Raw genomic sequence first — 14230 nt, forward strand, 5'->3', positions numbered from 1 at the left:
AGAGTAAACAGTAAACTAATCCATATTTCAGGTAGATAAGTAGGTATACACGTAGGAGAAGAAAATAAAACAATATATTTAAAATATATATTTAGAAAAAGCTGTCCCCTTTGTATAGTCCTACGTCACTCCGGTTATGTCCCCGACATTACCCACCCGTCTTTTTTTCGTTTATTCAATGTAGCGGATATTATATGTACTATATTATCCTTGCCTGTAACATTGCCTTTAGAGACACGTAATATTTATATCGCCAGGTGGTGCAGATTAGACATATTATGACTGTGAGTGTTCCCTTGTAACATTTGTGTGGATTCTGTAACGAACTGATCGCAACGGGTACTGTTCTTTTATAAGGAAGGGAACCGAGAATGGACAAGTGGATTTGGGAACGTGTAGTTGGCTAAATAAAACCATTGGTACTTTTTGTTAAGATATCCGAGACTTTCCGAAAACAAAACTTTGGGGATAATAGAAAGTCGCCATCTTCCAAATCCTCTTCTTTGATTCTGATGTAAGATAAAAAACAACAAAAAATGTGGAATAATTCTTAATATACAAGTTACCACCAGACAAAGTAGGTTTCAACAGAGCGGTTTTCATGGTGTTCTGTCTGATACTTGTCAGTCGAGTAAACAAAGAACCAAATATAGGGCCCTATTATAGAAATCGAGGCGATAAGAATTTTGCTCGTTAGCTCTATTTTACTATTATAGAAATCGAGCAATTCGATAGCACCGAGCGAGTGATAACTTTCGATGCAAGTGTCAGAACTTTTCGAGTTGTTTGGTTCACTTGTTGCATATCTTCAGAGAATTGTTTTGTGTTGGCTTGCATTCCTTTGGGAAACATTTCAGAAACGTTTCAATATATGCAATTTGCAACACATGTTCGTTTGTTTTGATCAGCATTTGTTTTACGGTGCTGTCAGAATAGTCTATACAAGGTAAGTGTTCAATCCACCTTATTTATATTAATCATGTTATAACTTACAATGCAGAATTTACTTCCAGCGCATATTTCAGTGGCTGAAAATCAGTGGCGGAAGAAAAAAAGACGGGTGGGTAATGTCGGGGACATAACCGGAGTGACGTAGGACTATACAAAGGGGACAGCTTTTGTTAAATATATATTTTAAATATATTGTTTTATTTTCTTCTCCTACGTGAATACCTACCTATCTACCTGAAAAATGGATTAGTTTACTGTTTACTCTTTATGAATATGTTGATGGTTCTGAAAAGAACCTTTGGTGTTGTGTTTTTGTTATCACTCGATATTCCCATCTTGTTCGGTTAAACCTTCCTGTTTAGCTATTGCGTTTGCCACTCGCCACAGCTTTCACAGTTGGAAAATTTCTTCCCATCCAGCTTGTGATATGTTGTTCAGTAAATTACATTTAATGCAACGTGCCGGAGAAACACTTTGCCACTCACTTTGCCTTGATGAGCGCCGAACCGAAGCTGCTCTGTTCCTGATGCGGGTTTTCTGATTGTCGTGAGCAGCATTGCAAGCCAACTCGAGCACTCCGACGACCGAAACTCTATAATCGCTGTTAGGTATACTGGTGCTCCGGCACCAATCCGTTCGGCCTAGTTACCCTTGCGGAGCAATCAGTGAATACGACCAACAGGGAACTGGAGACCTGCACGGTTCGAGTGAGACTTTGCCTTTCCCTTAACTTGTCCTCCTTTGTTACGTCCACGATGCCGATGCCGTACAACCACACGGGTTTACGGTTTGAAAGAAAATAAGATATTTTTTTGGGGTCCGCGTGTTTTATACTCTAGCGGTACACACTCACAGGATAGAGACAAATCGGCAGACTCAGCCAGAGGGGCGAGTCCAACGAGACGAACGAATGAGCGTTAAAAGGGAGCGATGGCAAAAAAATACATTCATTACGATTTGTTCGCTCGTTGGATTCACATGCAGGCTAAAAAGGGTCCTTTTCAGGATCACAAAATTATCTTCAATCTAAAGAGTTTATTGTTTTGTTATCACTCGATATCCCCATCTTGTTCGGCTAAACCTTCCTGTTTAGCGATTGCATTTGCCACTCGCCACAGCTTTCACAGTTGGAAAATTTCTTCCCATCCAGCTTGTGACATATTTTACAGCAAATTACATTCAATGGCACGTTGCATTACCACCACTCAGTATCAGATTGGAGGTAATTTTAACCTGTAATTGAACATTTGCGATGACAGTGGTACAGTGTCGACTTTCAATGTGGGGTCATAATTTGGATCTCTATGTTTACAAAAATGTCCAACTAAATAAGTCGCATTACATGTCCGTCCAATTAGCTAAATGTCGAACTAATTGTAAATTACTGTACTTTCAATCTGGAAACAATTTAAGAATTGGTGAAAATTGAATAATCAGGAAAGTCCCCAACTATCAATAAGCTCAGAACAACTGCCAAATTCGGTTCCCGGAATAAATCGCCACAGAAAACGACTGCAACAGAAACCACCGCTTATAAAATGTGTAGTAGGCTATAAATATTGTGGCGCGGTATTGTATTTCAAAACAAGAATTAACCGGGCAAACGTATCGCCCCAGGCAAACGTAACGCCCCGGGCAGACGTATACCGTCCGACGCTCGCTAGAGCTCGGTCGGACATTGCTAAAGGATCGTATCCTATGTTTCAAACTAACCGGGCAATCAGTGGATCCCAGGTTTGCGTGCGAGACACCGCCGCTTCCGACGGCGGGTCGGCGGTGGACTCGGATTGCGTCATCTTGGCGGCATGGGCCGCCTCGATTCCTTATCCTCGCCAAATGGGGACTTCGTCCCCATTACATTGTCCTCAGAATAAATTTCGAAAAACGAGAACAAGAGAATAAATTTATAATAGAAATGTGAGGCACATGATGTTTTTCCCGCGCCAAATATTTCTAGCCTACTACACTTTTTCTAAGCGGTTGTTTCTGTTGCAGTTGTTTACTGTGGCGATTTATTCCGGTCACCGCCAAATTCACATACTCATCAGATCCTGGCAAACAAATTATGAAAGAATCAATTTGTGTTTTATTATTATTTTGGATAATGTTTTAGAAAGCATTGAACTGTATTTCCTAAACTCTTTTTTGGAAGGTTTAATGGCCCTGAAAAGCGCCTTGTTTTATGGAATGGTTCCAATTTAGAAATCTTAGTACTCGTGGTTTTGAAAAAAACCATTTCGAACGCCCTCGATGCCGCCTTGTTCTGGATCCCAAAAGCAGTTTGTATAAAGAACAAACATTTTTCTTCTGCTACCTGATGCCGTTTTGCGATTGCGTTTGCCACTCGCCACTCGCTGCAACTGCCTGTTGTCTTGATGTCCACCGAACCGAATGTGTTCTGTTCCGAATGCGGGTTTTCTTATCGTCGCGAGCAGCTGTGCCGGCTAACTCGATCACTTCGGCGGCCGAAACTATATAACGCCGGCTAGGTGGACTGGTGCACTGGTACTAACGCCTAGCTACCCTTGCGGGGAACTCCAGATCAACACGGTTCGAGCGGGATTTTGCCTTTCCCTTCACTTTTCCTCCTTTACCATGTCCAGACATGGCTGCTTGGGTTGGTTTGTTGATGTGTTATGATGCGAACCGATGTGGTGTACGGTTTGAATGAGAATGGTCGTTACGGCAGCGGAGCGGGGATTTTTAAGCTGACTGGCTGGCTCGAGAATTACGCATGTGTGAGACTGCGACCAATGTTTCGTTCATTTTTTTCTTTTTCCTTTCCAATCGTGCTTCATTCTATTTCGCTGCTGCTCTGGTTGCCCGTTTTGGCCGGTACGATTTGAGGAGCACAAAATGGACCAATCAAAAATGGGCACATAGTGAATTTTGACAATGCTTGATATTTCACAATTATTCAATTATTTATCTCAAGAAAAATGAAATGTTATTCATTCTGATAGATGCGTAGATATATTTCCTATCAATTGATGCAAAAACCTTTGCGATCTATTGAGAAATTCTCGAGTTATAAGCGTTCCAAATCTTGCATTTTTTCCTACTTGTTCAGTGCATAGATTTCCATTTCACCCCCTATATCTTCCGGTTAGACGTAGTCCTACGTCAAAAACCAAATCACCACCAGTTTGAACGGCTCCTTGAAACAATGGAAGCGAATGTAGACATTGCTCGAGGTTTTTGTGGAGGCAGTTCTTATATAATCCCGGTGTAGGAAAAGTTGGAGGAATTCAGAAAGGAGCTCAATGCACTGAGACCACCAATGCATCTAGGTTCAGAATGGCAGAAAGTAAGTATTTCTTTTACGATACACATAACTTTCATAAGTAAATTTTATCATACTCTTTGAATTTCTTTCAACCGAATTTCCTACCTAAAAATTGCTCACTTCTACTAGCATACATTAGTACGTTATTTTTGGCAGCAATTTTCTTTTTTATTGCTATACTATGCCAAACTATACCACTTTCACTACAATAGATCAAACTAATCATCGGAGTGGTATAATGCTACCATATGCTACCAAAAACAATAATGATTTTATCTAAATTACAGGTTTGGACTGACATGAGGGGAAAGGTAAAGAAAACACTAGCACACAACAAGCGAGAATTTAGAGCAACAGGTGGTGGCCCCTATAGAATAAAGCAAACGACGCCGCTATTACAAGAAATCGATGCTAAAAGAGAATTACATGTTCATTACATGAATAACAAAAATTGTTTAGCTAAAAAAAAAGTGAAATTCGTGCATGACTCTTTACGGAATTCCATAGATTTTCTAATAATTATATTTTTTGTACAGCAAATTGTTCCACGCTGTCGTTTTTATAGCACATGCATGCGTGCCTTACGCCTATTAAGCTTTATTCTTTGAGGGAACATCAATTTACTCCAAAACATAACCATAGTAACACTTTTGGAAATACATTTTCAAAGCAGATGCCTCAAAAAAAGATTTGGCATCCTTTTTATAGTGCTTCATGAAACATTTCAAACTTGTTTCAAAATATTTCAACACAACCGTTGACATTCGAGCTTGCTAACAAATCGAGCAGTTTTCCTCGATTTCTATAATTCCAGATTTAACTCGGTGTGATAGTGATAGTGATAGTGATTGTATCGAATCCTCGATTCGATTTCTATAATAGGGCCCATACTTTGACTTTTCACACTAGTGCGTTTCGAACATTACTTTCTTCAGTACAAATTATTCTATTTTTTTTTTACTATCGATTAAATTATTAATTGTTCCAAAATGGCAATGCTATGAATCATGAACGAATAGCAAAATAATAAAAGAACACAGAACAAATGGTAATCTTATCTGTTTATTGGTGGTTTGACAACAAATGAAATTTTCTTCTTAAGTTTCATGCCGATCAGTAATTGCGGTTTTCCAATCAAACATAATCGGGATGATGTTCTCGAATATATCATTGTTGAGTTTGATCAAAAATGTATCCTGAAAATTTATGAATTTATGAATTTATGAATTTATGAATTTATGAATTAGTGAATTTATGAATTTATGAATTTATGAATTAGTGAATTTATGAATTTATGAATTTATGAATAATTTATGAATTTATGAATTTATGAATTTATGAATTTATGAATTTATGAATTTATGAATTTATGAATTTATGAATTTATGAATTTATGAATTTATGAATTTATGAATTTATGAATTTATGAATTTATGAATTTATGAATTTATGAATTTATGAATTTATGAATTTATGAATTTATGAATTTATGAATTTATGAATTTATGAATTTATGAATTTAGAAATTTATGAATTTATGAATTTATGAATTTATGAATGTATGAATTTATGAATTTATGAATTTATGAATTTATGAATTTATGAATTTATGAATTTATGAATTTATGAATTTATGAATTTATGAATTTATGAATTTATGAATTTATGAATTTATGAATTTATGAATTTATGAATTTATGAATTTATGAATTTATGAATTTATGAATTTATGAATTTATGAATTTATGAATTTATGAATTTATGAATTTATGAATTTATGAATTTATGAATTTATGAATTTATGAATTTATGAATTTATGAATTTATGAATCTTTGAATTTATGAATTTATGAATTTATGAATTTATGAATTTATGAATTTATGAATTTATGAATTTATGAATTTATGAATTTAGAAATTTATGAATTTATGAATTTATGAATTTGTGAATTTATGAATTTATGAATTTATGAATTTATGAATTTATGAATTTATGAATTTATGAATTTATGAATTTATGAATTAATGAATTTATGATTTTTTTTGAATTTATGAATTTATGAATTCATGAATTTATGAATTTATGAATTTATGAATTTATGAATTTATGAATTTATGAATTTATGAATTTATGAATTCATGAATTTATGAATTTATGAATTTATGAATTTATGAATTTATGAATTTATGAATTTAGAAATTTATGAATTTATGAATTTATGAATTTATGAATGTATGAATTTATGAATTTATGAATTTATGAATTTATGAATTTATGAATTTATGAATTTATGAATTTATGAATTTATGAATTTATGAATTTATGAATTTATGAATTTATGAATTTATGAATTTATGAATTTATGAATTTATGAATTTATGAATTTATGAATTTATGAATTTATGAATTTATGAATTTATGAATTTATGAATTTATGAATTTATGAATCTTTGAATTTATGAATTTATGAATTTATGAATTTATGAATTTAGAAATTTATGAATTTATGAATTTATGAATTTGTGAATTTATGAATTTATGAATTTATGAATTTATGAATTTATGAATTTATGAATTTATGAATTTATGAATTTATGAATTTATGAATTTATGAAATTAAGAATTTATGAATTTATGAATTTATGGATTTATGAATTTATGAATTTATGAATTTATGAATTTATGAATTTATGAATTTATGAATTTATGAATTTATGAATTTATGAATTTATGAATTTATGAATTAATGAATTTATGATTTTTTTTGAATTTATGAATTTATGAATTCATGAATTTATGAATTTATGAATTTATGAATTTATGAATTTATGAATTTATGAATTTATGAATTTATGAATTTAGGAATTTATGAATTTATGAATTTATGAATTTATGAATTTATGAATTTATGAATTTATGAATTTATGAATTTATGAATTTATGAATTTATGAATTTATGAATTTATGAATTTATGAATTTATGAATTTATGAATTTATGAATTTATGAAGTTTATGAAGTTTATGAATTTATGAATTTATGAATTTATGAATTTATGAATTTATGAATTTATGAGTTTATGAATTTATGAATTTATGAATTTATGAATTTATAAATTTATGAATTTATGAGTTTATGAGTTTATGAATTTATGAATTTAAGAATTTATGAATTTATGAATTTATGAATTTATGAATTTATGAATTTATGAATTTATGAATTTATGAATTTATGAATTTATGAATTTATGAATTTATGAATTTATGAATTTATGAATTTATGAATTTATGAATTTATGAATTTATGAATTTATGTATTTATGAATTTATGAATTTATGAATTTATGAATTTATGAATTTATGAATTTATGAGTTTATGAGTTTATGAATTTATGAATTTATGAATTTATGAATTTATGAATTTACGAAACGACGAAAACAAACATAAAAAATATATACATTTAAAATAATAGAAAATGAAACAAGAAGTCCAACCGAAACCACATCATTGCCATCCTCGCTCCCTACGCTCGAAAAAGAAGCACAGTGCAAATAGTCATGGATTCTATGCAACTTAACGATTCCTTTGCTCGAAGCGAAAATGAAGCAGCGTAACGATTTTCTCCTATTCTTCTTTGTGCACCGAGAACGGCTACGATCAGTTATGGTTAGAAATAGTTGCAACTTGCTGCCGCGCGACTATCTTCATCGTTTGTCCGCAACACGAAGAGAATATTTTTTGTTGCTTCGCTTCAGGGAGTAACGACAACTTTCATTTTTTTCTTCTCCATCGTGTGACGGGAATGACTCTTGTCACCCCTGGTTTGGTTTGATTTTTCAAATTAGTCTTTTTCAAGGCTAGAGGCGGATGAACCGAGAAAGCTTAAGCTTCTATAATTCAAAACAACATAATTGCACTAATAAATCCAAAGACACTCCCGAATTTACAGAGGCTCCCTTCAGCAAAAAAAAACATATAAAATCGATTTTTAGAATGCATCGAAATTTCTAAATTAACTTTTTAGTCCAAAGTTTTAGTGACTCTGAAAAGGACCGATGGATTTGCGTTGTTTTGTAGACGTAGCTGAGAAGGGTTGATTCGTGATTCATTCTTGTTCTCGCGAGAACAATACACGTAACGCACTCAGTATGCATCGGGACATTCTTCTCGTAATACACACAGTGGCGCTCCAGGCGATTATATATTTGTTCCTCACTTTTGAATAACGCATTAATTCAACAATTCGTACAAACTCTTCCCGGTATGAAAAACGACGTACGTCCTATTTAATATTTCTGTACTGCATTGATTCTGCTCTACATTATGCTTGCTTCTTGCATATTCTGAAGATGCATTCTGCGCACAATAGCACCATATTTAGAGAACTTTCACTGACAACCAATGCACAATGGTCCAGGAGATGTATTTTAGTGAAAATTAGCATTTAGAGCTCGACAGTTATTCTCTAGACAAAAACTGTCTTCGACAAAGTTGTTACGTACGATAGAGCGCTCATTTTTATGTTATAAAAATAGGGTGACCAAAATTGTCGACGAAATAAAAAATCTAACTTTCTTATCTTTATCTCTTGAAACAACTGATATAGCGCTTTTTTCTAAGTTACGTTAGGGTCACCATGAAAAAAAATATTTTTTTTGCTCTAACTTTTATATTTAAAATTCTACACACAAACTGTCTTCGGAAGACTTTTAGGGCTTACTGATACAAATATTTTGGGATGCAGAACTTGTCAATATCTCAACTTTACTTAACGTTATCAATATTTCTTCCCAAAAAATACGCTCTCTTCAATTGTTTGTCATTCTTTCTGGGGCAAATATAAACAATGTTTATTGACGGCATTTGAAAGACAGTTTTTGTCTAAATAGTGTAATATCTCGCACAAAGTTGTTTTTCGCGCTTTCTATCTAAGTTGTATTAGGGTAACCATGAAAAAACGTTTTTTTTTTGCTTTAACTTTTACTTAACAACGTATATAACAACATTTAAAAAAAAAATTAACAACGTATATAACAACTTCGTCGAAGAGAGTTTTTGTCTAGAGAATACCTGTCGAGATCTAAATGCTAATTTCCATTTAAAAACATCTCCTGGACCATTGTGCAATAACATACATCAACAAATCTTGCCTAAGATTGGGTAGATTGGAAGTGGTTTCATATTCATATTTTCATTTTCATTCACTAACGTCAGCAGGATTAATCCTAATGATCGGATTAAATGTATTCATTAGATATTCTTGATCAGGCAACTGTAACTAATGTGTAAATGTGTAATGTATAATAATAAATAATGTTTCAACCAACCAACCATTATCATATTAACATTAGATAAATTATAACACAATAGCATTCACACGTGATTAAAAATAAGGTGCGATTACTGGCATGTCAAAAATGTTATTAAAATTGGATTATTATCAACTCATATCATCAACGTTTTATTCAGCTTCATCGCTTTCGTTTCGTTTAACAGATGTTGAAGACGGCAATGAGCTGTTATGCTCAGAAGATTCGTCTCAAGATATTTTTGTAGGATGATTTTGATGAGTTTTGTCTGTCTGTTTACGTTTCGAGAACTCCTAAATGGGGCCGAAAAAGGATGCAATCAGATAATTTTGATCTTCTTCTAAGTAGTTAAAATGACCTCTCCAGCGTTTAAAAATGTTCTCACCGAAATAAGTTCGGCGTTCTTTGTGCAGTCTTGTCCTTATTCAAATACTTTTTTGATGAAGCAACATACAGAAAAACCATCCCTGAAGACAGTTCTAAGTTTGCTCTCCATCTAAATGAAAATAATTGATTGCTGATTGCATGTAACTCTCACTCTTACTCGGCCAGTATTATCTCAATACACTTACAAAATTCTACTTATTAAAATAAAAACCTATTGTCAGAAAAAACTGTTTCAAATTCCTTGTAAAAAACATGATACACTATTAACACTAAAACTACCAACCGGTCAAAATAACCGGTTATATAATTTGTTCGCAAGATTTTGTATTGAAATTTATTTTTATATTTTTTAATGATGTTATGAATTTTTCTGAACTCATGTATTGATCAATACTATGAATTATTTTGGTCTCTAACTTCCATTTTTTCTGATATACATATGTGGTATACCTATTTATACCGACCGGTCAAAATAACCGGTCGTGATATTTAATGTTTCTAATTCCAAAATTGCTTAGAAACAACGTATATCTGCCACTACGGTGCCAGCCAATCAATATTTCTGGAACAATTACTGCTTCTAAACCACAAAATTTTGGGAAATTTGAAGAATTTTGTAATATATTGTGATGTAATTTTATTGTCTCATTGACAGTTGTTGTATACGGTAGAAATAGGTAATGTTAAAATTAGTACAGTTGAATTTATATTGAAAAAATAACAATATTCCAAAAATATATATTCTTATCTAGTTATAAAACTTAACCCAAAAATACCGAGACGCCCGAAAATATCTAGAGTTTTAGACAACGTAACAGATTCAAGCAAAGAATTTTCGATCAAGATGTTTATGAAATTAAATTCTGAAATTTGACCAGTATCTGAAATATAGATGATCAATCAAAGGAAAAAAAATGGTTTCCTCAAAGAGCAAAAGTAAAGAGAATCAATTTACGTAGACCAAGAAGAATATTGATACTGGCTGTCAACATAAAGGGTGTGTCACATCAAATTGCATCACGGAAAAAACGCTGTAGAAATTTAATTTTTAGGAATTATATCTTCAGCTTTCGCTTATAATCAGATAAGAGTGTATAGATCACGTTGGCCATGCTTCACTGTCAATTTTTCGTATATTTGGAAAAATGTCGTCGAACGAAAAAGAGCGTCATGAATTAATCCTGTGCACTCATTTCGAGAATCCGGAGTTGTCAAATCGGGACATCTGTAAGATGCTGGGAATCGTCCAATCCACGGTCAGCAGAGTACTAAAACGATACTTCGAGAACCTAACCATCGACCGGAAGGTGAAGAACGGCAAAAATGGATGCTCCGTCAGTGAAAAAGATCACAAGCGCGTAGTTAAGCAGTTTAGACGTGATCCGAGAAGTTCGGTCCGGGATGTCGCCAATAAGCTGAATTTGTCAAGTTCATTCGTCCAGCGGACCAAGCAGCGGGAGGGCCTGCGTACATACAAGGTTCAGAAGGCTCCTAACCGCGACGAAAGGCAAAACATGGTGGGGAAGACGCGAGCCCGGAAGCTGTACACCGAAATGCTGACGAAGCCGCATTGCCTGGTAATGGACGACGGAACCTACGTCAAAGCGGACTTTCGTCAGCTGCCGGGCCTGTTGTTCTTCTCCGCAGAGGACAAATTCAGCGTTCCGGAGGAGATTCGCAACAGAAACTATCCAAGTTTGCCAAAAAGAAGCCAACGGGGTCACCGTCGTGCCAAAGGAAATGAAACCGCCCGCCGGAGCTTCGCCCAATTGTGACGAGAACGGAACGGTCGAGTTTTAAGAGAAAAAAGGATATTTCGCGCGTGGGAAAAAAGGCGATTGTTCGCGCGAATAAGATCAGTGAAAAGATTGGTGAAAAGAAGGAGATCAATCCGGGGTTTAAGAGGATTGAGAAAAAAGGTGCGATCGTGCGTTATCCGCGAGTGCTCGCGGAATTTCCCGGGAATTCGCGATTTCCCTACAGACGACGAATTATTATTGGAGAACTGTCCCTTCTACAACCGGAACATCGAGTCGTCGCAGCCCAGCTTCCAGGTGAGTGTAGGTTAAGGAAGTGGGTGGTAAGGCAACGTAGCCAAACGCGAGGTTTTTCCCCAAGCAAATAATAAAGCGTATGCCGACCCTGAGGCATTTTAAAGGGAGTTTCGTGTGTGCCACCGAGCACCGAAACCCGCAGTTACACAATAGAGAAATATTGGGCGATTATGAAGCAGGCCCTCCGGAAGAACCCAAAAGTTGTCAAATCGGAGGCGGACTTCAAGAGAAAATGGATTTCTGTTCAAAAAAAACTACAACCTGACGTTGTACAGAACCTTATGGACGGGGTAAAGAGGAAGTTGCGAGCATACGGGCTTGGGCTCGAAGTATGAATAAAAAGAAAATTCCAAAAGTTGTTTAATAGTTTTTATTTTGCTGTCTAAAATTTTCAAAAGGATCGGTCTACTGGGCGAATTTCTACAGCGTTTTTTTCGTGATGCAATTTGATGTGACACACCCTTTAGCTATAATTTCTGCTGATGGAAGTATCTGCACAAAAAGCCGAATGCACTCCAGGAAGGATATAAATAAACAGCATTTTCAATACTATAATTGGAGGGGTAGAGTGTGTGTGTATATGTGAAAATACGTAAGAATATGTGTGAGTATCATCACTCCTTACAATCGTCATACCCACAAACGCATGAAACCGGAAGTTACGAATCGTTCATTTGGAGAGTACGCATAGCATTTTGTAATTTTGGTACAGTGTGCGATGAAGTGTTACTCTAATTTACTTTAAACTTTGATCGATCGGTTAAAAAAACGCCAGAAAGTCAATATGCAATGTTCACAGGAGTTTAGGGGATACACTATGCTAAAATGTACCTGCTAACATTCAAATTTAATGTAATATTTGCAAAATTACAGAAGTTTTTCTAAAACACTATAAAAACGTAATTTTGACACTTTTTTAAAATTGATGTAAAAAAATTCAAATTATTTTTTTTCGTCAAAGCAACATGTTAAGATTATACAAAATTTATTGGATTTTTCAAAACTATCTCTTCGTTTGCGATGCGATAATCATTTATTGAATTATTTATCATAAATGATTAACGAGTAACTTTTCAAAAATATCTTTGTATGTAAAAAAATATCTTTGTATGTAAAGGTCCTACATGAGCGTTATAGGAATCAAATGAAAGCTGTTTAAAAAATTAAATTTGGTTTGTTTTTGATTTGGTTAGCAAAAAATTGTGTTAGTCTACAAAAAGTTTGAAAAAACGGATAAAATCGATTTTTGATTACTTCCTGATATGTTTGTCCATTACATCTACATACACCCAGATAAAAACCTGTTCATAACATATTCCAAAACAAGAAAGTTAAAGCTTCAAAATGATATGCATCCCATCTTCATATGTTATTTTTTCAGGAATTTACAGCATTTCAAACATAACTTTGCACTTTGCACTCTGTCTCTAACTTTTTTGTCAAATGTATATCTAAATAAAAATACAAATTTAAATACTATATTTTATGCAAATAGATGTATTTATCATGTACTTGCAATATTAGAATCAAATATATTTTATTCTCGGTAAAAAAATTTTCGAACTTTTATATTTTGGCAACTTAACATCACACCTGTCAAAATGACCGGTTTGGTAGAAATAGGTATATAATAAATATCGGTAGTTCTATTGTTAAATTTTTTTTTTTTCATCTAGCAATAATCGCTCCTCGGTAAAACCTCATTGGTTACGATACCGCCACGAAACGAAACGAAAAATTGAATATTCGTTTGCTCTTAATTTTTTATTTGCTAATAAAGAGCAGAATATCCGGCCGTCGCTATTTTTATGTGATCTGGGTATAATTTTTCTGAGAGTGGTCCTCGAATATCTAGTTATTTGAAACAAAACCTATTCGAAAGCTGTTACTCACCGCCATCGTCAGGACCAGTTTCCCGTCGCGGATGCCATCCCGGAACCGTATCTGTATGCACTGCTCATTCTTGAACTGCACGAAATCCTGTGACACCTCCTCCATCTGATCCATGAATACTAATTCTGGTTTTGTACTACCGCTATCCGTGTGTAATTCTAGCCTACGGTAGTTCGATTGTTTCATGGAAATACAAAAAAATAGAAGATTAAATAGTTGAACGATTTTACGAGGGAGCAATGTACCTATTTGGATACAGCTTCGCGTACCGCGTCTGCCAAACGGACGCAAACGAGCCGCTGTACTTCTTAATATACCCGTGTAGTATGCAGTCGGAGTCCTTCTCGTCC

The 14230-nt window shown here is 33.8% G+C and overlaps 1 protein-coding gene across 4 annotated transcripts in view; it reads right to left on the reverse strand.

Moving 5' to 3' along the window:
* The window catches only part of LOC129764183 (G protein-coupled receptor kinase 1), a 402831-nt gene that overhangs the window by 15325 nt on the left and 373276 nt on the right, over positions 1-14230 (reverse strand). For all 4 annotated transcript variants that reach the window (XM_055763033.1, XM_055763032.1, XM_055763035.1 and 1 more), the window contains exons 12-13: positions 14126-14230; positions 13881-14043 (exon numbers count right to left, since the gene is read on the reverse strand). The exon at positions 14126-14230 is cut by the window's right edge and continues 102 nt beyond it. In XM_055763033.1, coding sequence (XP_055619008.1) covers positions 13881-14043; positions 14126-14230 — 268 coding nt within the window. The remainder of the gene's footprint in view (positions 1-13880; positions 14044-14125) is intronic.

The sequence above is a fragment of the Toxorhynchites rutilus genome, chromosome 2, assembly GCF_029784135.1.
Source record: "Toxorhynchites rutilus septentrionalis strain SRP chromosome 2, ASM2978413v1, whole genome shotgun sequence".
Lineage (NCBI taxonomy): Eukaryota > Metazoa > Arthropoda > Insecta > Diptera > Culicidae > Toxorhynchites > Toxorhynchites rutilus.